Genomic DNA, 27,384 nt, shown 5'->3' with positions numbered 1-27,384 from the left:
ACTACTTTTTAGAAGTAGAAAATGGTGTAAAGAGGTGTGGACCGCCTGGTCTTAGTGACTGGAATGCTGTGGAGAAGCTAAGGAGGTTCCTGGTCATCTTTTATAATAGCACTTTAGTTGTCTCAGCTTCCTCAAAGGTGAACTCCTACAAATGCTATGGTGAGATTGTGACAATTGAGAGGAATCTCAATGCATTGGCTTGCAACTTTGACTTGGATTTGAAGTTGAAAGCTGAAGACATGTTGCAGAAGTTCTTGAAGTATTGGGATGGCATGAAGAATGTGAACCGGATGTTGATTCTTGCAGCAGTACTCGATCCCAGGAAGAAGATGACTTACCCAAGCTTCTGTTTTGAGACACTGTATGGAAAAGACAGTACAGAAGCCAAAGAAATGAGTGACTCTGTGCTTGATCTCCTTACAAGGATGTTCAACGAGTATTCTAGCCGGTTCAAAGGGGCTAATAGTGAATCATCTCAGGCGAAGCAGACTGAGACTGTGGCTGTTCAGGAGAGTCAAGATCATTTGGACAGGCTCAAGTTGGTTGTTGAAGACTTTGGGTATTTGAGAATGGACTCCGAGTACAAGAATCTTGTTGCTGATTCAGGAAATGAGCCAAGGGATGAGCTGGAGATGTACTTAAAGGAACCAGTTGAGAATCAAAAGCTTATGATGGGATTCGAGTTTGACATACTTGGTTGGTGGAAGGTTCACAAAATGAAGTTTCCTGTGCTAGCAGAGATGGCGAGGGATTTATTTGTGATGCAGGTTTCATTACTTTTGTTCTTCCGTTGCTAGTGAATTTTTTTTTTTTTAGAGTGCTTAGCTGACTTGAGGATTTACTTGTGATGCAGGTTTCATCAGTGGCTTCGGAAAGTGCTTTTAGCACAAGTGGCAGAATATTGGAACCATATAGGAGCTGTTTAACCCATTACGTGATCGAGGTTCTGATGTGCAGTGAGCAGTGGCTGAAAGCTTATATTAAGTTCTCTGAGAAAGTCCAAACAAATGAGCAGATTTTAGCTGAAATTGAGCAGCTAGACAAGCTTGAGAAAGGTATGTATTGTTTATCTTAGTTTCTCTTAACATTTCATTTGATTGTTGGTGTACTTACCCAAGCTTTTGTTTGTCGCTTCAGAGTTTGGGACTGTGAGGATTGAAGACTGAAGATTGCTTTGGAATTTGGAAGTTTTTTTGTTTCTGTTTTGGTGTTGGCTTTGCTTTTTATTTCAACTTTGATCTCATTAGAGATGTACTCTGTTTCGAGTGTTGCTTTTAAGGTTCATTATGAACAAGTTTGCTTTCTTTTGAAGTTTAATAAAGGTTCTTTTATGTTTTATTTTCACCATTGCAACTGTTCTGTTGATTATTTGTTCTAGTCTTCGTCCTCATTTGGAGATAGTTGTGTAAATAACTTGTGTTGCTTAAAGATGAAACACTTATAGACTCTTCGTCACCATTACTTGTGTTTGTGTAATGCATGCTTTGATTGATTTTTTTGAAGTGTGTTTTAGTTTATGTCTATAAGTGTTTCATGAAACAAGATAACAGGTTCATTTTTCGGATAGGGATAGGTACTTTGGGTAGTATTAGTAGTTTGGATAACCGAAACCCGGTTTAGAACCGAACCCGAAAAGTAAATGGGTTTAACCGGGTTTAGGATGTGCTACAGAATCCGACCCGAACCCGACAGAACCCGAACCGAGACCGAACCGAACTTTTATAATACCCGATTGCGACTGATTTTTGTAAACCCGAAAAACCGAAACCCGATTAGAACCGACCCGAACCCGAATGGTCACCCGATTGTCCACGCCTAAGTGTGCCATTTAACTCCTATCATATTTTCATAGGTATAAAACTATGTGATCACTATTATTTAATAAAGAGTTTAATAATCCAAAAACGAAAAAAATCATTCGTCTATATATAATAATTCAGAAGTCTAATCGTTTGTTATACAATTATCTTTTCTGTAATCATAATTATACCTCCACATTCAATATAATACTAAAGTGTGTTCAGCTATGTGGTTCTTGGTATGAGTTTAGATTTCAAAATTGTTCGAGATATAATAATCTCAAATCAATCTATTCATTTTTGATAATTCTTCATTAAGCATATACAAATAAAATCTGAGTAACGAAATATTTTCCGTCATATTATGAATTAATTAACTCGCCCATATTTATAGAACTATTTAACAAAAAATAATTCAAATCTTAAAAGTATATATATTACCAAATCAACACTAGTTTCACCCAAAATCTTTCCTTACTGTTCATACAATCTAAAAAAATAAATTTTTAAAAAGATTTGATTCTATATTAACAATATCATAGACAAATATTATGGATAAATAGTTAAGCTTAAGACTTACCAATTATTTCAAAAAGATTATATATTCCGAATTTAGAGACACCACGCTAATCTGCACGCTCTTTTGGTATAAATATTACCATCTACGCCACCCATTTCTACCAGATCAATACTATAATTTTATTTGATAGTAGAGATCTTTTTTCCATCTTCTTTATATGTTGTCTATCAAAAAATACTGGTCTTTCTGGCAACCTTTTTGAACAGGTTTGACAGATTCAAATGATATTAGAGATCTTTTTTCTAGCCTTTATTTGTCGGTGGATAAATGATTATGTTCAGAATATATAGAAAGGTGTCAGTCAAAGATAAATCTCGAAACTGTACTTGAAAGAGAGGATAATAAATATTTTTTTTTATCTCTGAAGGGTCGAAGACTGAAGCATGTCAGACAGAAGTTAGCCGAAGCCTGTAGAAGCTCATCGGACTGAAAATGTAAATCATCGGTAATGACTTGCAAAACGTTAGTCTATCAATGAGGTAAACTGAAAATAAATAAAAGATCATAATATTTGTTAGATTATAACAAGACTGAAAGAGCTTTGAACATATTTTCCTGCTATCACCGATGGTCTTCTATAAATCCAGATGTTCAATTGGAATCATATCGATGACTTGAATGATGGTTTTTTGGTTCTCTTAAACATCTTTCAGATGATCCACTTCGACTTATGCAAGTGTGACTATGTACAATAAACAACCGGATCAGGTGGAAAGGTAGAAAGCTAAACCAACTTTCTCATAATACAAAGTTTCACTACCCATGCTTATGAGAATCTTGATTTCCAAGTTGTCGTTGTTATCCACCATTTTATTTTCTTTGAAAGAGCTCACTATATTTTTTTTTATGAATCAAGGTTGTTGACCGACTAGTGTATGATCGAAGAAATTTTCAAAACCCATCGTTTGACCCATAATTTTAGAGCTGATGAGGCAAATAATCTGGACCAATAAGGTCAGTAACTTATTTGAGTAATTCTAATATTTATTGCAAATCCAACTATTTTTGATGACTAATGATTTGTATTCAAAATCGCTGAGGCCAATTCCTTCTATATTATTGTCTCCAAGTTTTGTTTCTTTTATCTCTATGAACATTAAAAGTTTTTCTGATAATAGATTCTCATATAATATTTTTTGTAAATGTAATAGTGTATACACAATTGAAAATATTGCAATAGCATACTTAACCAGCGATAAAAGAAAATTATGATTGTATATAATATACCATCAAGTATTTAAACTATTCTGAATTAAATCGTCCAAAATAAAAATAAACTCAATCAGACCCCGAGATTAAAATCTATATGGTATAATTTACAAACATAGATATTTGTCACACATTTTGAATTTTTTTTTTTTTGAGACACATATACATGTAATCATATACCAATTATTTAAAAATACATAATATTATAATTAACAAGTGTTTTGTTTAATAAAATAAAATTTCACATTTGGAAAATAGGAGAAGATTGTTTGGTATTTACAACTAATTTCCCTAATTATTTATCTAAAACTAAAAAGGAGTGGTACTCCTGTAAATACTTAGCAAAATCAAGGGGATGTAAAAAAAAGTTGTTGTTGTAATTGTATTGATGCTATAATTGTTGATTTTTTCTTACGTTTTTGTGAATATTATACTCTTATTTTACAAGTTTTATTTCCTATAAATAAAATTACCCGGCTCTTATGGGATTGATTTGTTGGTGATGTAGCTTTAGATTTTTTTTTTTTTTAGAAAATAGGTTGTGTGAGTTTTTTCCTTTGGCTTTAATTTTTTTTATTGTCGATTTATTTTCAAAACACTTAATAAAAGCTGTAAAATTTTTGATTTTGAATGCTAACATATTTCGTTTTCTAACTTTTTGCTAAAGCTTTACTTTTTAAAAGTAAAACATAATTGCTTTGAAAAATTACTTTAAAAAGAAAAATAGCTGTCCAAAGCACCTATAGCCACAAAACCGTAATGGCGTTAAATGAAATTAAGTTCGATTATATAGATATATATACTATTTAATGTTGGGTATGTTCAATAATTATTATTGAAAAAGTGTATATACTGAAAAATGTTTTCACAGTATATAACGTTCATTTGTTACGTATAGGGGTGGACACTTTACCCGATATCCGAATTGGCACCCGAACATGATCCAAAAAACCCGAACCGAAATCCGAACCGAAGTATCAGAATATCCGAACGGATATTAAATTAGGAGAGATTGGATATCCGAACCTGAATGGGTAATATCCGAACCCAAATGGATATCCGAAAATAACCGAACATATGTATAATTAACCTTATATTTCTAGTTTACATCTCTTATTTTATATAAAATATTAATATTGATACTATACATATTTTAATCTCATATGATATACATACAATTACGGAGAAAACGATTTGCTACTCATTTAAAATGCATGTCAAATTTTTTATTTCAAAAATTAACAAAAAGTTACATCCAAAATTTAAAAACAATAACCAAATTAATGTCTTTTTAGTTTCAAAATGTTATGTTCAAATCTATTAACCATTCAATCTATTAAAAATAAAAAATTAGTTTAAGTGAAAGTTATATTTTTAAATACAAGAAATTTGAGAAATGAAAATTTAATTTTGTTTTTTCAAAATCTAAATATCCGAACCCGATCCGAAATAACCGAACCCGAACTAAAAATATCTGAACCCGACCCGAAGTACAGAAATACCCGAACGGGTTCTACACCTCTATACCGGAATACCCGAAAATCAAATACCCGACCCGAACCCGAACGGATACCCGAACGCCCACCCCTAGTTACGTACATCCCTTGAATATAGCAAGTTAAATATGATATTTAAGCCATAAATGATTTTATTGAATCAGTTTACAAATAATAAAAATAATTTAGTGAAAGACCAAATATCCCTTTAAACGAAAATAAATAGTACAAAAGTAATATTATAAGGTATTCTTAGGAAATTCATGAGTGATCATGTTTTAGTAAGATGGATATTAACATGCAGATAAGAAAACTAATGAGAATGTAGTCGTGGACATATTATCCAATATCCAAAAAAAAATTAAAACCAAACCAAAAAAGCCGGAACTAAAACTGGATAAAAATATACAAAAATCTGAATGATTTCTACTTTTCTAAACCCAAAGAGCTAAAACCAAACTGAAAATCAACATAATATTAATTTATATATATAATATAAATTTTTAATAAAAATATCCAAAACCCCAAATTACATGAATTATCTGTTTTTCATTTTTTTTAGGTTTAACTCAGGTTTTTTTGGTTATTTTGGAATTTTTGGCTTTAGACCCAAATAAACACCCAAATAAACCCAAACTATTTCTAATTCGGTTCACTTCAGGTTTTTTGAAAAAATAAAAACCTGACTCGAACTCAACATCACCCGAATCGATCTGATTCGAAAAGTTATGGTTCATAAATGGGTCTTAACATCCCAATCCCAATAACTTGAAAACTGAATTAACCTAACTGACATGAACCTAAATTTCGAATGTCCATCACTATGAGATGTTAAAATAAATTATTCTCAGTTAAATATCTTAAACTCAAATATTAAAATTCAGATCAGAAAAATTATTAACTTTTAAATCGAAAATTTAACTAAAATGTTATCCCGCGCTTTGAAAGCGCAGATCAAAATCTAGTAGTTTATTAAAAATACAAGATGAGCATTCATGACTATGATATATGTATGTAGGTGTGTAAGTACATTTATACATAATTACATATACATACATATATATAAATAAAGATATACAGGGGAGGGGAAAGAACCGTGCACAGAATCACAGATTCTTACCTGATTCCTCTTCTTCGTAAGGATGCAGATGAGGTTGTCATATAGTCGCAGTTTCGGTTTTTTTCTCTAATGTTGGTGCTGGTCTGGTTTATGTATATATGGGTCTTTTAAGCAGTACAAATGACAATAAAATGTAGTACACAGTGGTTATAGAAAACATGTAGTACGTAAATGTACTTATGTAATCCTGACTGCTCTGCTTTCTTTTGCTTCCAACCATACAAACAGACATCAACTGAATTATATAGATGAAAATTATAAGCATTATTTGAGTAAAATTTGAGTAATAGGAAAGGCTAAGAAAATCCAACTTCTTTTTAAACCATATTCTTGACTAGATAATAATATCTATCAAGGAAAGAAGTTTCCCTAAATCGATCTTATAACAGCTTTATCAACTTCAACAAGATTATTTTATATATCATCATACTACTAATCAAATCGGTCATTGCGGATCATTGTAACTACTCCATATCGAAATGGAACTTATGCTCTTTGAATTCATCATTCTCCCAGTAGTCCTCATTGAAGCCTATGTTGCTAGTACCCCTTTTGACCTCTATCGATGTTGTTCCAATGCACTCCCCCTTTGGACCCTAAACCCAAAAGAAAAAAAAAAGATGAATGAAGGGTCCAAAACATCAGATTAATGGGAAAAAATGACTGTATTGTATTTTTTCTTACAGTTCTGCTTGTATCGGTTTCACCTTCACCTTCAGGTACAATGATTTGATCATCATTCATCAACTTTTCATAAAACTCCCTCCTCGGTGATTCTTTGGTTTCATCAAGTACTTCACTGAACTTGTCTTTCGGGTGTTTATCCTGCATAACACCCTCCCCATAACACCCTCCCCCACACAAAAATGGTACTCACTATATTAAAACATGTTAGACTAAAGAATTATGTCACTTAAATTGACCTGTGAGGAGGATATATCATAAAGCCCGGCTGAGGTAATGAAATAACGACCAGGACCAATAGGATCTATCATCTCATCGACTTCCTTAGTTGGAGACTTCTTAGAGATATAAACCATCGATTTTGAAGCTATGTCTGCCACAACTAAGTTAAAGGTAAGGCCAGACGACAGTTTTTTGTTGCTAGCAAGTTCATTTGCAAACTCACTTGTAGTCATTTTCCCCTGTATCAAGATCATGAGAACCCAAGTACTAGTAGCTTTTCATAATTAGGAATGAAGTATATATATACCTTCAAGAACTTAACAGTAAGCAACTCGGCTCCTGTATGGGTAAAAGATGTTTGATTCGTCACATTCACAAGAAATGCAACTCGGCCTTGCTTAGAACAACCCAACCATGTCCCTCCTGTTTTCTCATCTCTTCCACCTAATATGTCTTTTGTTTCCTCATCTCTATCCCACCAAGCAGCCGGCTTAATTACCCTTAGTTTAAACCAAACACTTATAATTACTGATTGAGGATATGATAGATTATATAGGAAATAGGTGGAATAAACTTATTACCTGTTTTCTCTGTCTTGCAGGAGCAGCAGCTGGTAGCTAGAGTCTTGCCAAACGAACCAAGCTGTCCCCATTTTCTCTCTTCTGATGATCTGAATCTTCTCGACGAAACTGCTTTTGTTGTAATGACTCTTTCCCTCTATTTATAATCGATTTATTGTGTGCTTTTCCTTTATTTTTCTTTTCACCTGTCCACGTCAGTCCACATCGACTTTTGGTAGTTACGTGGATAGTCATGATCTATCAAAATCGTTCCTGGACAGAGTCATGACGTAGTCATGTACATGGTGAAATATACATGAACTATATTACTTTTTTTTCTTTGTGATTGCGCCTTTGCAACTAATAACATCTCCAAGAGCAACCTTAAAACCTCAAATATAAGGTTTTATCTACTCCAAGAGCAACCTCAAAACCTCAAATTATAAGGTTTTGTACAGTGAAACCTCAAATATAAGGTTTCACTGTACAAAACCTTATAATTTGAGGTCTTATACTTTTCTGTCTTTTAAAAATCTTCATAACTTTTTTGTTTATCATTTTAGTCCATACAATTTAATATATTTTATATATTCTTATAAATTTAACTTTTACATATAAATTTCAATAAATATATAAATGATTAAATAAAAACAAAGCATAATATTTTAATAATATTAAACAAATATTATACAAGACAATATTACATCAAACAAGTTAATACAAAAACTAAAAATGCATAAAATAAAATTACATAAGCAATATTACAATTATACTAATATTCCGGTAAACCTGATCCCGAACCTTCAATATCACTAAAAAGTTGTCCATAAAAAGTTGGTTCATTGGGAGGCTGTTGTTGTCATCGAGTTCTTTTCTTTATAATTCTTTCTTGTTCAGATCGAATAAACTCACGAGTAGTATGATCACTGATAGATTCTAGGTTTGTTAACAACATTTTATTCTCTTCATGCATTTCTTTAAGGGCTAACTTTTTTGCTTGGTTTTGCATATGTAGCTGAGTTAATTCAAAATTCTTCTCCCTAGCTGATGCATTTTCTTTTAAAAAACCAATGACTTGTTCATTTGATGAAACCAAAGTGTCAACTGAAGAATTGTTACCTTCTGAGATTTTTCTTTTGAGTTTTGCTTTCTTTGATCCAATGGGACGCTGTGATGAATTTGATCCACCATCATCACTACTTAAGTTGATTGAAAATGAAGACAATCCCGGAGATTGTGATGTTGGAGAACCAGCAACATTGCTTTCTTGAGTGTTTGGACTACCAAAATTAACATTGTCGGTAAACTTTGGGATATCCTTCATCAAAACCCACACATGGTCAAATTTAAAACCTTTTTTCAGTTTTGGATCTTGAACCAATAATTTCTTTGCCTTTTCCATCTGCATGAAAGATAAAATTATTAAAATTTTAAATAAATATCATATATGGGAGCATTATGGGAATAATAATAATAATAATGAATAATGTATTTTTAAGTTTTTTATTTATATGTAATATGCTATTAAAATGTAATAGTTTATTAATAAATGTTGTTTAAAATATTTTTGTTGTATGATTTTAGATTATATAAAAGTTTTATGCTTTTATTTGAGGTTTGTATAATGCAAGGACTGTTATGTAAAAACTGAAAATTTTTAAGGTTTTTTTTTAAGTTTACTCTTGGAGAAAGTCACCCTTAAACCTCAAATATAAGGTTCAGTAAACCTCAAATATAAGGTTGCTGTTGGAGATGCTCTAAGAATGCCATATGACAATTGTTTTATATGCTACTTTTTCTGTTACCACTAACTGTTTTTATTTCAACTTGTTGAAACTCTGTCTTTTGGCCAAAAAGAGAAAATTTGAAATTCAGTTCTTTGGCCATTAGTATATCTTTTCATCTCTTTAGTATTTTTTCTTTAGATGCATGATTGGTATACTCCCTCTTTCTTTCTGTTATTAAAATCACCTCTCACTTTATGCATGATTAGTATTAAACACTGAAACTGATGGTTGTGGCAACAATTCCCATAACAGCAGTTAGATAGTCGACGTTTAGGTCATTAGCAATCTCTTTTTTCTGCTCATCCTCCTGGAAAACGGAGAAAGAGGGTGTAAACTTAAAGAAGTCTAGGGCGCTTCTGGCCCAGCTATAAGTTGACTCCAAAACTTCCCACCTGTTAGCTTCCATGTCGTATACATGAACCACACCTACTAAACGATGTATCTTCTTCTTCCTTACCAATTTTGGTATAGGTCGTGTCATTGTCACTCTTCTCGTCGAGGTTTTAGTAACGATGAGTCATGTGCATGTTAAAAACTTCAGAAATATTTGACCTTTAATAAAAATATATAACAAAAAGTGGTTAGTTGCTCAGAGAATCCGGTGAGTCTTTGGTCTTAGGGGGCGACTGTTTTTCCCGCTACCACCCGCAAACGCAGCTTTTGCGGTTGGTAGCGGTTGTCGGCGGTTTGCAACAATCACTCAAATCGCTCTAAACCGCTTCAAACCGTTCTGAATCTCATAAATTCAAAAGCTGGCTGCAGCTAGCGTTTGCGGTTGCGGGCGGTTGCGGGAGGGTAAATTTTTTTTCTTTTTTTTTAAAACAATATATATACAAAAGTAAAAATATTTAATAAAAAAATTTAAAATTGAAATTATGAAAATATTAAAATATATCTATTATATTTTAATTAATATTATATAATTTTATAATAAAAACAATTTCAATAAATTTTCAAAAATTAAAATTATAACTTTCTAAATATAAATTTTATATTTATTATAATTTTATGATTTTTGATATTTTTATAATTATATTAAATGTAAATATTGTTAATTTATTATTTGACTGTTGCCGCATTTAGTAGTTAACCAGTCATAAGTCACCCGCAAACGCACTAATTTTTAACCGCAGTACCAGTCGTACAAATCTCTTAAAACCGCACGCATCCACAAACTCCCGCAACCGCAACCGCAACCGCAACCGCAACCGCTGCGTTTGAACCAGTCAGACCCTTAGTGATTAGCGTTTAGTAATCGTAAGAAAAAAAAAAGGTTTTAGTTAATCACAAAGTCATACCTACACGTGACGTTGAGTTTAAGTGTCCTACTCCTACGGTCCTACCTAATAACCCACGTTGAATTAATTGGTCTGAATGTCAAAACGCTAGTAACAACAACTGAAAAACACCGTAGCCAGCCAGTCATATGGAAAACGTAAACTCAATGCCACGTAGACATCTAAAACAAATGAGGCATATCAAGTCTGAACTGCCAAAAAAAAAAAGAAGTATGAACTGCCTCACTAGTCCGGTATGGATCAAAAGCCGCAACACTCGATGGCGTTCTCTTCCACAACTGAAAAACACCGTAGCCAGCCAGTCATATGGAAAACATAAACTCAATGCCACGGAGACATCTAAAACAAATGATATCAAGTCTGAACTGCCAAAAAAAAAAAAAAAAGTCTGAACTGCCTCACTAGTCCGGTTTGGATCAAAAGCCGCATCACTCGATGGCGTTCTCTTCCACTGAATGTCAAAAAGCTAGTAACAACAACTGAAAAACACCGTAGCCAGCCAGTCATATGGAAAACATAAACTCAATGCCACGGAGACATCTAAAACAAATGATATCAAGTCTGAACTGCCAAAAAAAAAAAAAAAAATCTGAACTGCCTCACTAGTCCGGTTTGGATCAAAAGCCGCATCACTCGATGGCGTTCTCTTCCACTATTGACAACGAAGAGCTCCTGATCCCCATTAGTGATGGATCTTATCTTCAGAGGCTGCACCCATCTTCTTATAGACAATGACTTCATCCGGTTTGTGTTAAGCAACACATAGGTCTGGATAGTTTCCTTCGTTCAACCAAATCGCCACAATTCCATCTTTTTCTTCTGCTGAGCCAATAACATGCTTACATTTGAATGCTTCAGCTAGGGGTGGGCGTTCGGGTACCCATTCGGGTTCGGATCTGATCGGGTTTCGGGTTTTCGGGTTTAAAGATTTCGGTCCCATTCGGGTATTTCTAAATTTTGGTTCGAGTTTGGTTCAGATCTTTGCGGGTTCGGTTCGGGTTCGGATAACCAATTTAAATTATTTTTAAAATTTTAGTATTCATTATATGCTTAAAATTTCTCAAAATCTATAAAAAAATATATTACATATAAATTTGCATAATATATGTCAAAATACCTAAAATTAACATATAAATTGATTTGATTTGAATATTTGGATAGAAAATCAATAGATATTTCAAGCATTTTGGTGTTTTGAATATATTTTAGCTATTTTAGACATTTACTTTTGACTATTTATATATATTTTCAAGTATTTTAGACAACTTAAAAGTATCTTATATATTTTGGATGTTTTTAATATATATATTAAATCTAAAAAAAGTAATATATTTAGGTATATAAATCTAGTTCGGTTACATTCGGGTACCCGAGATATTTCGGTTCGGGTCGGGGTCGGTTTCGGTTCTTTAGATACCAAAATTTTGAACCGTTCGAATATTTAGGTTGTAACTGGAATGCAATTTTGTGGAATAGATTTGTTTGGAATGCATCATTCCATAACATATTTACCAGCCACAATGAATACCATTCCAAAACAATTCCATATATTCCATTTTTGGAATGGAACAAAAATGAAAGTCTTTTGTAAAATTCATTCCTTTTGTTCCACAAAATAAACCCTCGTGAATAAATGGAATGAGTGGAATCAACAAATCCATTAATAATTTCAGTTTCAATTCCATTTTATTCATCATTCCATTTTTTCCTATTCCAAAAATATTCATTCCTTTTATTCATGACATTCCTACTAAAGAGAACCAGTTACAACCTTAATCAATTTTGGTTTGGATTTGGTACTACCTTTTCGGATAGAGTTCGGTTCGGTTCGGTTCTTCGGATCCGGGTTTTTTTCCCAGCCCTAGCTTCAGCTACTTCCTTGTACTCTTCCATTGACAGCTCCTCATGACTCCCTTTTAAATCTTTTGTTATAAGAAGTGAAGAAACATTCATCAAGGTATAGTCCAATTTCAGGGTACATCTATTCTCACATCCCTAGCATAGAGAGTCATCACATCAGTTTGCCTTACACAAATCTATATGCAGAGACAAAGCTTAAGCTTACCTGTTGAAAGAGGTTTGGATCAGTGATTCAGGTGCATAGTTCCTCATGAATGCAACAGAAACTCCAATCATTTTCCTTATCTGATGAAGCAGAAAGCTCTGTCCACTACAAGAAAATGTCACATATATAGCCCCGGAAAAACGCTATTACATCGTAGCATAGCGTTATGGTGAACGCTGTGTTTGTCCCCGCAATCTTTTCTTCGGCACTTTATATAGTGTTTTTCCGTATGCAATTTTAAGTTTTATTTCGATAGCGGTTATTTGTTATGCAATTGTAATATTTATAATAGCATATTATATTTGCTATTGGTGTTATAAATATAGCACTATTTTGATGTTATTGGTAGTTTTAATATAGCGATTTCTCTTTTGTTGTTGTTTCTGTAATTTTAGCTAGGTTTTGTTTTATAATTGGATCAACGTATGAGTTGTCCTTATTAGCTCTACCATATTTTGATCAATAGAGAAACACAATGTCATAAGCCAAATATTAAGTCTCGAATACATAATTTCTAATAGCCAAACCATCAAGTCTCACACAACCAAACCACAAACAAAGTATTCAACTAGCCAAACAAGTTCTACTACCCAAGACAATCCAATATAAGACACTGGTTCACGTATAAACAATATTGTCATTAGGCCAAGCGATTGTAGAACCTAATGCATCAGCAACAATCTGGAATTCTGAGGTTGGTCTCCATACACGTCGTCAATCTTACATACCTCAACCCATACCTTGCTGGCGTTTGGACCCAATGGAACAAAATGGACTTTGTCTTCTGGTTTGTCTGATAGAACTTTTCCTTCTGCAACCGTTTGACCTGATCTAAACCAGTCTAAGAGTAAGCAGTTCTTCTTAGGAGAGACACTTGTACCTGAGCTGTTAGCTACACTCTACAAGTGAAAAATACAGATCATCATTTTAAGAAAACAATAGATGAATGTGAAAGTTAGATAATTTTGTGTAGAGTTTTACCTTAGGTGATGAATTTTTAGAAGATGAAACTTTAGATGGTACTGCTCCTTTAGCAACCGATGGTACCTTAGATGATGAATCTTTAGTTGGTCTTGCTCCTTCACACAGTAGAATCTTAGAAACTGGCCATGCTACGTACGCAAACAGTGCATCGCCAATCACTTTCATGTCTTCATTTGGTCTCCACATGTAAGCCTCTTTGTTAATCACTTTGTCAATCTTAACTTTTGCATCATTCGGACCCAAATGAATATTATTGACCATCTCCGTTGGGTCAGTCAAAACCATATATCCCTCAGCAATCACTTCAGCATCATTAGTCCAAGCAATAATTTGGATTCTATCTTCCAATGCATTTGTAGCCTGAGTAGTCATTCAAAAACATAATATACGGATCACCTAGTAAATAACCTTTTCTAATGATATAATTTTTTTAATACACTGGATAAATGACTAGTAATCTTACCGAGGAACCATCAGTCTTGTTTGCAGTTGGAGAATCTATACTGTCGAGAATGAGCTTATCGAATGACCATGCAATTTTGGTTCCCATAGTGTCTCCAAGTAAGGTGATAGCTGTTGTAGGCCTCCATACATATGCTTTCTTATCAACTACTAAGTTAACAAGTACAGCTGCTGCATGAGGTCCAAGTGGAATACGGCCAATCTTGTAAGCGGTTCAACAGAGCATAGATCTCCTTCACCAACAACAACATCATCTTCGGAATACCAAACAAGTAGCTGACACCTAAGTGATCCTTTGCTTGTACCAGTGTTGCCGGATTGTGAACGATCATCTTCATCTTTCTGAGAACATAGAAAACAATTAATATTCGGCTGAGAGAGGATATTATAAGCACATTACCTTATTCACTTACACTTAGACTTACACTTTTTCCTTTAGCTAAGTCACGAACCAAGTGTTTCAGATCTTCAACCTCAGTGACCAATGCTGCTTGCTTAGCTTCAAGCTTCTGCACATGTGCATCTCGAGCCTGTATGAAAGCTAGCTTGGTAGCAGTAATCCCTCTTCCCATTCCTCTGACTCTTCCATCCTTGTCTTTACCTAGAACCTGACACATACGTTGCAAATATCTTGTAAAAGATAATCTGCAAAAGAAAGCAAAATCGATTAAAGTTAGACAAAACTAAATCACTTTACACTACAATATGTCTGTGAAATTACAAATACCTCAACTTGAACCCACCACCAAAAGCTGTCTGTGAAACCTATTTTAAAAACCTTAATTAGTCAACAGAAACATTGAAACCCCTTTATCAAATAAAAACCCTACAATTATACATACCTCAGCTTCCGAGATAGATCTTGAGCTGCCGATGATTCTCTGTAAAAATTCCCAAAATCGGTCAAAAATCCTAAATAATTAACATTTTGAAACCCTAGATCCATATAATTATCGATTACACCGAAAAATCAAACCTTCAATCGAATTCCGAAGACTCTAGAACCCCACGGGTTTTGAATCCAGATCTGGTTCGCGGAGAAACTTTATAGAAGAAGAAATCTACTAGTTTTTGAGATCGAGAGGAGATGAGAGAATTCAATTGAGTCAGACGAGATTTTCCCGAAACAAAGAGATGTGAAAAAAGGAGTGAGAGGGAAACTCGAGACTGAGAGGGAAGAGACGAAAACGATGAAATTGTCTAAGTACCTTAACCGGGAGAATGAAATAATTTTCCGCCTAAACCATACATAGCGTTTGAAGATTACCAAATCTATATAAAATAAAAAGCGTTACACAACTTAGACTCCGAAAAATATAACATAGCATGCGTAAAAAAAACGCTATCTTAAAAAAAGGGTTAGGTCAACGATAGCATTATAGGCTAAAACACTATCTTATTATGCTATATTTACCCCCTTCCCTCGTAGTGGTCCAACAACTTCACACTTGACAAAGTATTCTCCGTCTAGAATGATCATTGTATTGGCATCGAAGGAGAGAATGTAGTGATTCGAAGCCGGGTCTGCTGCTTTGGTTTTTGGTGGTTGTGGAAGCCGGGTCTGCTGTTAAACATTTATTTTTCCTTCTCTGCATAACAGAAATTTCTCTCAGTCTCACACTTTAATGCATCACATTTTATTTCAAACCAGACAAGAACCCTAGAGGCTAGAACTAGAATCAAAGGAGACATATCTCTATGACGAAGTTTAGTGATCAGACAGCAGTTAGTTAGTGAGGCTTTTGGCATCAGTTAGTTAGTGAGGCTTGAAAGCTCTGTAACATGATTGATATTCGCCCTTCAACTAATGCGCCAAATATTTGGGCCTTTGAAGCCCTTATATTGTTCAAACAATTGGCACCTAAGTTATAATAGGTTACCGTTGGCCAACTCTTCTTTTTTTTGTATCCTAAACTCTTCTTTTTACTCTTCTTGTTTCAAAAAAAAAAAAAACTCTTCTTTTACGTAGACGTAGGATATATAAATGACAATTACTTTTGCATCTTTCATAATGAACTGAGATGTGATAAACCATGAGAGCATCTATCTATCTACTCCATATTTCAGAGTCTCTTTTTTTTGGAGGTGAGACGTCTAAAAAAGTAGCTCATCAGAAATATTCCATTTGTGACATTCGTGATTTGGCTTCAGAAGAGTTATTCATCATCATTCATGATCCCTTGATCCCAATGGGTATATTGAAGATCTTGTAAATTTTCAGTTTGAAAAATAAAATTGTAACATCTCGGGTCCGGCCCAAAATGAAACTCAAGTGCTAGAGGCCTAAGAAAGAGAAACCCTAGACATAACCCCTCACATTTCTGATAAAAGAGATAGCCCCCTTAGGGTTCAGTCACAAGAGAGACAGCAAGCGAAGCCCTGCCCGAGCAGAACCCCGCCGCCGCTTCTCACAGCCGCCGACCGCCCGCCTCCGTCAAAGCCAGCCGCCGACCACCGCCGCGAAGCCCGAGCTGCCGCACCCGAGCACCTAGCCGTCGCCTCCTTGATTCGGTTTCGTGTAACCAACTTAGATCTGAACCATAAGATCCCGAGAAGTGACCGTCCCTCCCATTCTAGATCCAGATCTACCAATGCAATAAACTAAGGTGAGGACTTGGTTGTGACTCACTTCAGGTTGAGTAAACCAATGGGACATAGTCCTTTGTTAATCATATCTAGGTCTTGGGTGTATGTGTTGATGTGATATGTGATAGATCTAAGTGTTATGAAATATGGTATGTGTTGATGTGATGAAATCCTTAGACATGCTAGGTTGACAACGAAGTGACGATAAGATGTTGAGACGGTATATGTGAATGGATAAGTGAATGACGTTAAGGTATGGGTGATCATATAGAGTATATGAGGTGTAAGCCGTGGGGTAGTAGCTCTACGCTAGGCACCTATGGGAACTGTGGGGTAGTGCCTAACGAGGCACCCGCAGGAAACTGTGGGGGTAGTGGCCTAACGAGAGCTATCCACGGGGGATGATAAGACGAGCCAGCCGCGAGAGGCGGGATATAAAAACGTGCATAGTAGGTTGCATTAGTTCATGGTCGGGTGGTTGATTATTGCATAATAGATCTCATTAACTCATAACTTGTGATTGCTTGCTTCTCCTGAGTTGAGTTCTTGGGTTCCTAGAACCTGCCCTCACTGAGTAATCCGTACTCACCCCTCTTCTTACAGGTATGGGCGAGAGGGAGCAGGAGTAGAAGTCCGTATGGTGCAAGTGTTTTCTCGAGTTTTCCTTATTTCTCAAACATTTTCTTTAAGATTTCACTTGATATTTCAGTCCTTAAGTTGAGTTCGGATTTATGTAAAACTATTTGGGATTTAATAAGAGTTGTTGGACGAAATTAGTTGTATGATGGTTTTTGATAAGGATCACCGGGCCAGGGCCGTCACAATTGGTATCAGCGTCGGTTAAACTCACCCGGTGCTGTCCCGGGTTGGTAAGGGAAGGGTTAGGAAGAAGTAGATAAAAGTCGGATTTTCAAAAGAACTCCTTTCAAATGTTTGTAAAAGTGTTTTCAAAAGATTGATTTGACGAATGTCGAAATAAAAAGCACCACTCAGACCGAAACTCCTAGCTTGGTCGGTAAGCAAACGAACTTGAGTAGAACAGTGTCTAAATGTATCTTCGCTTGTCAACAGGATGCCTCCCAAGAATGCCAAAGTTACAAGGACAGCCGCGACCGCCCAACGAGCGGCACGACGGGTCACCAGGTCTGCGACTCAGGCCTCCAGCAAGGCAGAATGTCGGAGTGTGGCTGCACCTGTGAACGAGAACCCAGCAGAGGGACAAAACGCAGTGAATGCAGCACTCCTGGCAGAACTGCAAAGGTATCGAGAAGCTTATGGGGGACAACTGCCCAACGGTGAAGCCGCAGCAGGGGAGGGGGACGCCCCTATACCACCTGGAGCGGGCCAAAATCCGCCACCACCACCACTGGCGGCGCCTACAGTGGTGCACGCCCCAGGGCCCAACTATGGGACATGATGAGGCATATGAAGAGTATGCAGATGGAGTTTTTCAACGGAAAGACCGATGCAATTGCCGCGGATAATTGGAGGCACCAACTCGAGAGGAATTTCGTTTCTGCACTGTGCCCACCCGAGTTCCGTAAGGATCTGTCCGTCCACCACCTCAAGGACGACTCGCTAGTGTGGTGGGAAGAAGTGGTTGAAAGAGCACACGGAATATGTTTGACTTGGAATGACTTCCTGGAAGCATTCAACGGAAAGTACTTTCCCTTGGAAGCAATGGATGGAATGGAAAGCAAGTTTTAGGACATCCTTCACGGGACCAGGAACGTGAGAGACTACGGGGATGAATTCAACCGACTCAGGATGTTTGCGGGACACTACCTGAGTGGCCACGATTTAGTCCGCCGGTTCCTCAAGGGAATGAGGATAGAACTGAGGAACAGCTGCAATGTGCGGGATTACCGTGATGTCCATGAACTGATCGAGAAGGCCGCTGAACAAGAAACAGGGCTTGAGGAGGAGCGACGACAAACCAGGCCTCCCAGAATCGGGGTGCCAAGCGGCCCCGGGATGCACCACCCTTGACCGAGACTGCCCCGGCAAGGACCCCATGCGGGAGGTGTGGACGGTTCCACCCGGGATAATGCCGGATGGGAGAATGCTACAACTATGGACAGCACAATCACATCGCGAGGGATTGTCCGAGGGAGAGACAAGGACGCCCGGAAGCCGCCCATCGAGGGCGCTGTTATCGCTGTGGCCAAGAAGGTCACATGTCCTGGGATTGTCCAATGTAACCAGGACGGAACGCGGGGGGAGCACAACCCCAACAGCAGAGAGGACTAGCTGCAATGCCACGAGCGTACGCAGTCGAGGGTCATGAAGGAACCGAACCAATCGCGGGTATGTCCTTGTCTTTAACATTACGAGTATGTTTTGTGAAAAGAACCGTTAGATATCGCGTAGCTTAGCGTTAGTGATGTGTAGGATCCGTCGCGGTCGGAGGAGTGACATCATTCACTCTCTTTGACACTGGGGCCACTCAAAGGTTTGTAAGCCGTAAACTTACACGTGAGTGGAACTTTAAGGGTAACTTCAACACCATGGTGATGGGGGTCGAGACTGTGGGAACAGAGAAAATGGCGACAAGGGGAAAGTATGAAGAGGTGCCGGTGATCCTCGTAAGAGTGAACCTATCGGGGGACCTACTGGAGTTAGAGTTGGGGCGATACGAAGTGATATTGAGAATGGATTGGCTAGCACAGCACAGAGCTGTAGTCGAATGTGCCAAGGCATGTGTCCGGATACCGCTGGAGGGAAGACAAATCGTGTATAAGGGAATGAGAACTCGGACCGGGGTATCTGTGATATCGATGGTTCATGCTGAAAAAGCAATCAGGAAGGGAGGATAAGTCTTCCTAGCCACGATAGAAATGGTGGGGGAGACTTAAGCACCAGATCTGAGAAATATTCCGATAGCTGCGGATTATTCGGATATGTTTGAACCGTTACGCGGACCCCCACCGCACCGAAATAATGCATTTACGATCGAGCTAGAACCCGGAACCGCCCCGGTTTCCAGGGCTCCCTACCGACTGGCACCGGCGGAGATGGCCAAACTTAAGAAGCAACTGGAGGAACTAGTGGAGAAAGGATTCATACGCCCAAGTAGTTCACCATGGGGTGCGCCAGTGCTCTTCGTCAAAAAGAAGGATGGAAGCCTTCGATTGTGTATCAACTACAGAGGATTAAACAAGGTGACCATCAAAAACAAGTACCCTCTACCCCGCATAGATGAACTCATGAACCAATTGGAAGGAGCCACATGGGTTTCAAAGATCGACCTTGCTTCGGGCTATCACCAAATTCCTATTCACAAAGGGGATATTAAGAAAACGGCTTTACGTACAAGGTACGGACATTACGAATTCGTGGTAATGCCCTTTGGGCTTACTAATGCTCCGGCAGCCTTCATGGGATAAATGAATGACGTTTTCAGAGAGTATCTGGACCAATGTGTGATCGTCTTCATCGACGATATCCTGATCTATTCCAAGAACCGGGAGGACCACGGACGCCACTTGAGTATAGTGTTGGACTAGTTAAGAGAGCATGGATTATATGCTAAGCTTATCAAGTGTAATTTTTGGCAACGGAAAATCGGGTTCTTAGGATACGTGATTTCCGAGGCAGGGATAGCAGTGGACCCAGAGAAGATCGCAACAATCACAAAATGGCCAAGACCGAGTAACGCAACCGAAATTCGAAGCTTCCTCGGGTTAGCTGGGTACTATCGTAAATTCGTTTCAGGTTTCGCCACAACAGCAAGGCCCCTCACCCGACTTACTGGTAAGGAGGTTAAGTTCGAATGGACAAAGGCATGCGAGGATGGATTCAAACAACTAAAGGAAACGCTGACCAGAGCCCCAGTACTTGTCCTACCCAAACCTGGGATGCCATTTGTGGCCTACACTGATGCATCCGGAGTTGGAGTGGGATGTGTGCTCATGCAGGATGAGAGGGTAATCGCTTACGCGTCCAGACAACTGCGGAAATACGAGACGAATTACCCAACGCATGACCTAGAGCTAGCAGCGGTGGTCTTCGCTCTTAAGATCTGGCGATCGTATCTGTACGGGGAAAAGGTGCGAATCTTCACGGATCACAAGAGCTTAAAATATGTCTTCACCCAAGGGGACTTGAACCTACGACAGTGCAGATGGATGGAGCTGCTAGCATATTATGACATGGACATCGATTGCCACCACGGGAAGGCAAACCTGGTGGCAGACGCCTTAAGCCGGAGGAAATCAGATGTTTCTGGAGCCAAGGAAACTCAGGAACTCGTTACGTCCCTAACGAACCTACACCTCTATGTGACAACAGTAAATGAGGAGGGTGCCGGGTTGGAAGTCGTGGAACAAGCTGATCTACTGAGTCGCATCAATAAGGCCCAGCAAGGGATGGTTGACAAGGAGGTGAGTGGGTACCATACGGCCGCGAATGGTACCATCTTGTTTAAAGGCTGAGTGTGCGTACCTCATGGAGGAAACTTAAGGGACGAGTTACTGGCGCATGCCCACCAGTCGCGATTCGCGATTCACCCGGGAGGACAAAGATGTACCAGGACCTGAAACGGTACTACCATTGGGAGGGAATGAAGAGAGATGTTACTATGTGGATCGCCCGGTGTCAGACATGTCAGTTGGTTAAGGTGGAACGTGGAGTTCCAGGAGGACTACTGCAAGAAATACCCCTACCCCAGCGGAAGTGGGATATGGTGACAATGGACTTCGTCACGGGACTACCAAGGACCACGGGGAACAGGGACGCAATATGGGTTATAGTCGATCGTCTGACAAAGATGGCTCATTTTCTGCCTATACGGACCACCGATAAGACCAAGGATCTAGCGCGAGAATACCTGAACAGGATAGTGAAGCTACACGGGGTACCTGCAAGCATAGTATCTGACCGGGACCCAACATTTACCTCAAACTTCTGGCAGGTCTTCTAGAGGGCATTAGGAACAAAGGTTAACCTTAGCACTGCCTACAACCCCCAGACGGATGGACAGTCCGAGAGGACCATCCAGACACCTGAAGACATGCTTAGGTCAAGTGTCTTGGAATGGGGAGGTAGATGGGGCGAGTATCTACCATTAGTAGAGTTCTCTTATAACAACAGCTACCACGCGATCATTGAAATGTCTCCTTACGAAGCGTTGTACGGTCGACCCTGTCGAACCCCATTATGTTGGACCAAAGTGGGGGAGAAATGAGATATGACTCCTGAACTGGTCGGAGAAACGATTGAGCAAGTGGAACTCCTCAATAAAAGATTGAAAGTAGCACATGACCGTCAGAAGAGTTACGCCGACAAACACATAAAGAATCTAGAGTTTTCAGTAGGAGACAAGGTGTATTTAGAAATGAGGACCTTCCGAGGGAGTGACCCAAACCGGAAGTTGAAGAAGTTGAGACCCAGGTACATGGGCCCGTACGTGATAAAAGAAAGGATTGGTACAGTTGCGTACCGGCTGGCACTACCGTTAGAATTTCTGACTTTCATGATTTGTTCCACATCTCTGTGCTACGGAAAGTGGTACGAGAATCTGAGTTAATCCTGCCGCGTCCACCTGCAGATGCACAACGTAACCTGTCATTGGTTAGCAAACCAGTGAAGATTGTGGACGAAAAGGAAGTGGATAACCGCGGACGGAAAGTAAAGATGGTGCTAGTTCGCTGGACGAGGGATGGAATCCACGAGGATGTGTGGGAACCTGAGTATCATCTGAGGGTAACCACCCCGGGATATTCGAGAACGTTGAGAGAGGTCAGAACGCGATCCAGAATTCGGGGAAGAATTTTTTCTAGTGGGGGAGAATTGTAACATCCCGGGCCCGGCCCAAAATGAAACTCAAGTGCTGGAGGCCCAAGAAGGAGAAACCCTAGACATAACCCATCCTATTTCTTATAAAAGGGGTAGCCCCCTTAGGGTTCAGTCACAAGAGAGATAGCAAGCGAAGCCCTGCCCGAGCAGAACCCCGCCGCCGCCTCTCACAGCCGCCGACCGCCCGCCTCCGTCGAAGCCGGCCGCCGACCACCGCCCGCGAAGCCCTAGCCGCCGCACCTGAGCACCTAGCTGTCGCCTCCTTGATTCGGTTTCGTGTAACCAAATTAAATCTGAACCATAAGATCCCGAGAAGTGACCGTCCCTCCCATTCTAGATCCAGATCTACCACTGCAATAAGCTAAGGTGAGGACTTAGTTGTGAACTCACTTCAGGTTGAGTAAACCAATGGGACATAGTCCTTTGTTAATCAGATCTAGATCTTGGGTGTATGTGTTGATGTGATATGTGATAGATCTAAGTGTTATGAAATATGGTATGTGTTGATGTGATGAAATCCTTAGACATGCTAGGTTGACAACGAATTGACGATAAGATGTTGAGACGGTAAATGTGAATGGATAAGTGAATGACGTTAAGGATAAGTATGAGAATGGGTGATCATATAGAGTATAGGAGGTGTAAGCCGTGGGGTAGTAGCTCTACGCTAGGCACCTATGGGAACTGTGGGGTAGTGCCTAACGAGGCACCCGCAGGAACCTATGGGGTAGTGGCCTAACGAGAGCTACCCACGGGGGATGATAGGACGAGCCAGCCGCGAGAGGCGGGATATAAAAACGTGCATAGTAGGTTGCCTTAGTTCATGGTCGGGTGGTTGATTATTGCATAATAGATCTCATTAACTCATGACTTGTGATTGCTTGCTTCTCCTGAGTTGAGTTTCTGGGTTCCTAGAACCTGTCCTCACTGAGTAATTCGTACTCACCCCTCTTCTTACAGGTATGGGCGAGAGGGAGCAGGAGTAGAAGTCCGTATGGTGCAAGTGTTTTCTCGAGTTTTCCGTTATTTCTCAAACATTTTCTTTAAGATTTCACTGGATATTTCAGTCCTTAAGTTGAGTTCGGATTGATGTAAGACTATTTGCGTTTTAATAAGAGTTGTTGGACAAAATGAGTTGTATGATAGTTTTTTATAAGGATCACCGGGCCAGGGCCGTCACAAAAATGCCAAGAGCTTAGGTTTTAAACTTCTAAGAATTTGTGTGATAGATATATCATGATCAAATTCTAGAGGTTTATCGCCATTGAAGATAGTCTAAGTTGCTTAGGGTTTCGAACTAAGAAAGAGATATGTCAATATTTCTTTTCCTTTTTCTTGTTTGGTGTAAATTCTAATTCTACTATATTTTTCAAGTCACATAAGAAGGAGATCACCAAATACATATAAGCTTTATAAAAGCTCATTTCTATCGTTTTGAGTAGTTTGGAAACTTTGGATATATAAAATAATAATGAGTATTGTAACCCAATTAAAATACTAATGTACGAGCTTATGAGAATGTCAACAATCACTTTTTCGGTAAAATAGTATTATTTGTGAGTGGAATTTATGTCAGTTGCGTTGCGTTTAATCTTTGAGCAATTCATCTCTGACCCAAGACACACAAAGTCCTAACTGGACTTAGATCGGGCGTATTTAGTTGAATCAAACAAAGTCTAAGTAAGGAGGAATCCCCGAAAGTCGAAATTGCCTTCGTGTATCTCCCGTATATTATTTGAAGATCTTTAAAAAAAAATGTAACTTGATGAGATGTCAACACTTCACATTCTTTTAATGCTTATGTGACCTTTATTGCTTATGTGACCGTCTTAGAAGGACTTTGGGTAAACCTTAGATTAAAATTTTATTCTTGTTGTGAAACTATAAAATAGAATCTATGTTTCTGTATTATTCATAATAAGAAACTCTTTATATATAGGGAATTACACCGTCATAAAATAATGGAAAGGCTAAAGAAAGGAAATACAAATATGAAAAGAGTACAAATCATAATCTAATAAGGAAAAGGCAAGATGCCGATTCTCTCTCTCTCTCCTCCCGGGCGACTCTCTCTCTCTCTAGCATTGGGTCGGTTATGAACCGGACCGGTTATAGACATCCACAATATGATTTATAACACTCCCCCTCGGATACCATAACCATACAGAGATTGTAATACGTTTTAGATGTTGCTTCATTAAAACCTTACCAGGAAAACCCAGTGGGACAAAACCATGGTGAAAGAAAAAGAGGACAACACGCATTACTCCCTCTGTTCTAAACAACTCGCGGCTGGCCTCATGAAGAGCCAAGATCTCCGAATGGTTTGAAGATGTGGTCGCGATCGTCTGCTTCATGGAACGCCATGATATGGCCGTTCCACCATGTGTGAAAACATAGTCTGTCTGTGATCGAGCATTGTGTGGATCCGAAAGATAACCTGCATCAGCAAAATCAACTAAACCTTCTTTGTTTTGGTTAGTATAAAATAAACTCAAGTCTTTCGGTCCTTGCAGGTAACGAAGAACATGTTTAATCATGTTCCAGTGCCTTTGGGTTGAAAAGATCTCAATATAGACAATAGATTCACGGCAAAACATATATATGGTCGTGTGACTAGCCAGATACATCAAAGCTCCTATGGCACTGAGATATGGCACTTCGGGACCAAGGATAGGACGGAACGGATCAGTGTCCAGGCCGAAGGACCTCACGACCATGGGGCTAGATAATGGGTGAGACTCGGCCATGTTGAATCTCTTGAGTACTTTTGTGTATATGACATTTGATGCACAAGGATTTCATCTCTTATGTACTCAAGCTGTAATCTCAAACAAAACTTTATTTTTTTCAAGATCTTTCATCTCGAATTATTTCTTAAGATATTCAACTGTATATGTCATTTGATGCACAAGGATTCCATCTCTTATGTACTCAAGCTGTAATCCCAAACAAAATTTTTTTTTTTTCAAGATCTTTCATCTCGAATTCTTTCTTAAGATATTCAACTGTTTGGGAAAGCTTTCCAGAGGTTCCTAGGATATTTAAATCATCAACATACACTGCTATAATCACAAAGCCCTGGCCGAATTTCTTTATAAAGATACAAGGGCTGATCATATCATTCTTGTATCCTTCTCTCTCTAGGTACTCACTTAGCCTATTGTACCACATTCAGCCTGATTGTTTCAATCCATAAAGTGACTTATTCAACTTTATACAGTGTTGTTCTCGAGTACTCAATTTGTTTTACAACTCTATACCCTCTGGTACTTTCATATAAATATCATTATCCAGTGGTCTATATAAGTATGCAGTTACAACATCCATTAACCGCAAGTCTAATTTATCTCTTATAGCCAGACTTATCAGGAATCTAAAAATAGTAGCATCCACCACATGGGAGTATGTCTCCTCATAATTGATTTCTGGTCTCTGTGAGAATCCTTGTGCAACAAGCCGTGCTTTATATCTCACGACCTTGCCGTGTTCATTTCTTTTCCTCACAAAGACCCACTTATAGCCGACTAGCTTAACATCATATGGTGTCCGGACTATTGGTCCAAAGACATCACTCTTCTTTAAAGAGTTTAACTCCACGTTTATAACTTCTTTCCATTTGATCCAATCTGATCGTTGAGTGCACTCATAAATAGACGTGGGTTCATGATCCTCATTATCATCCATGATTTCAAGTGCTACATTGCATGAAAATATATCATCAATGTTGACATTCTTTATGTTCCATCGTATCCCAGACAAGACATAATTTATTGAGATCTCATTATTATCAGGACCTTCAGTACTTTGAATCTTGGTGTCCCAAGAATCAGCATTAGATACATCAAGGCCGGCCGCATCTAAGCATTCATGATCGGCCGCGATCGCTATTAATGTTTTAGGGTCGGCCGCGGTTAAGTCCCGGGATTTAGGAACGGCCGCGGTCGTGTCTAGGGTTTCAACAACATCGGTTTCATTCTATGCACCTTTCTTAGTTTTCCGAGGGTTCTTATCTTTGGAACATATTGGTCTACCACGTCTCAAACGTTTGAAACGTTGTCTAGACTCTGTAGCAACTTGATTGTGCCCCTCTTGAACATCAATTCTGATTGGTGCATTAGCAGCTGGTATATATGACTTAGTCACTCTTTTCGGGTCAGCAAAGGAATATGGCAATTGATTAGCTAGCTTTTGTAAATGTATAATCTTTTGGACTTCTAAATCACATTCCTGAGTCCGAGGATCTTGCCAAGATAAGGATGTTTGATTCCATGTAATCTTTTTTTTCCAGCTTATTGCTATCTCCCCCTAATGTTGGATGTTCAGATTCATCAAAGTAACAATCCGCATACCTGGCCTTAAATAAATCACCCGTAGTTGGCTCAAGGTATTTTATAATCGTGGGAGAATCATACCCAACATATATCCTTATCCTCCTTTGAGGTCCCACCTTTGTTCACTGTGGTGGAGCAATTGGTACTTTGACGGCACAACCAAATGTCTTAAGATGGGATATGTCTGGCTCATGAGATCTCTAAGATCTGAAAGAACTCTTTGTTTCCTTCGCCTTTAGTCTCAATATGAAAAACATTCATTCAAATGTCTTTAAAGCTCAATAGGCTTCTCTTAGAATGATACTTTAGAGACTTCTTTTATAAAAACTTTCATTCGTTAAGATTCAAAAATGGTTGTAGCCCTCTATGAGACTGGCTATACCCGGAATGATACTTTAGAGA

General features: G+C 38.4%; 2 protein-coding genes and 1 long non-coding RNA gene across 3 annotated transcripts in view; 2 read left to right on the top strand and 1 right to left on the bottom strand.

The window, feature by feature from the left end:
* The first annotated feature begins 2,755 nt into the window (after positions 1 to 2,755).
* Positions 2,756 to 3,409, top strand: LOC106305149. The gene is made up of 3 exons (XR_001262922.1): positions 2,756 to 2,858; positions 3,033 to 3,095; positions 3,236 to 3,409. It is a non-coding gene; the product is annotated as an uncharacterized LOC106305149 (long non-coding RNA).
* A 3,073-nt stretch (positions 3,410 to 6,482) lies between these two features.
* Positions 6,483 to 7,933, bottom strand: LOC106305148. The gene is made up of 5 exons (XM_013741516.1): positions 7,692 to 7,933; positions 7,418 to 7,610; positions 7,128 to 7,349; positions 6,889 to 7,029; positions 6,483 to 6,800 (listed from the first exon to the last, which is right to left on the bottom strand). The coding sequence occupies exons 1-5, from the start codon at positions 7,760 to 7,762 to the stop codon at positions 6,669 to 6,671; spliced, it is 759 nt and encodes a 252-aa protein (XP_013596970.1). The 5' UTR covers positions 7,763 to 7,933; the 3' UTR covers positions 6,483 to 6,668.
* Positions 7,934 to 22,040: 14,107 nt separating this feature from the next.
* LOC106302866 overlaps positions 22,041 to 27,384 on the top strand; it is an 8,563-nt gene continuing 3,219 nt past the window's right edge. Inside the window, exons 1-2 of the mRNA XM_013739274.1 lie at positions 22,041 to 22,243; positions 22,285 to 22,555. Coding sequence (XP_013594728.1) covers positions 22,041 to 22,243; positions 22,285 to 22,555 — 474 coding nt within the window. The remainder of the gene's footprint in view (positions 22,244 to 22,284; positions 22,556 to 27,384) is intronic.

The sequence above is a fragment of the Brassica oleracea genome, chromosome C7, assembly GCF_000695525.1.
Source record: "Brassica oleracea var. oleracea cultivar TO1000 chromosome C7, BOL, whole genome shotgun sequence".
Taxonomy (NCBI): Eukaryota; Viridiplantae; Streptophyta; class Magnoliopsida; order Brassicales; family Brassicaceae; genus Brassica; species Brassica oleracea.
This window is presented reverse-complemented; position numbering and strand designations above follow the sequence as displayed.

Excerpts from the sequence above, each read along its gene's own strand:
- LOC106305148 (XM_013741516.1), bottom strand. The coding sequence starts at position 7,762 with ATGGGGACAGCTTGGTTCGTTTGGCAAGACTCTAGCTACCAGCTGCTG. Across the intron at positions 7,611-7,691 it reads CTGCAAGACAGAGAAAACAG|GGTAATTAAGCCGGCTGCTT; the intron begins GTAATAAGTTTA and ends GTTTAAACTAAG. Across the intron at positions 7,030-7,127 it reads ATGATATATCCTCCTCACAG|GATAAACACCCGAAAGACAA; the intron begins GTCAATTTAAGT and ends GGTGTTATGCAG.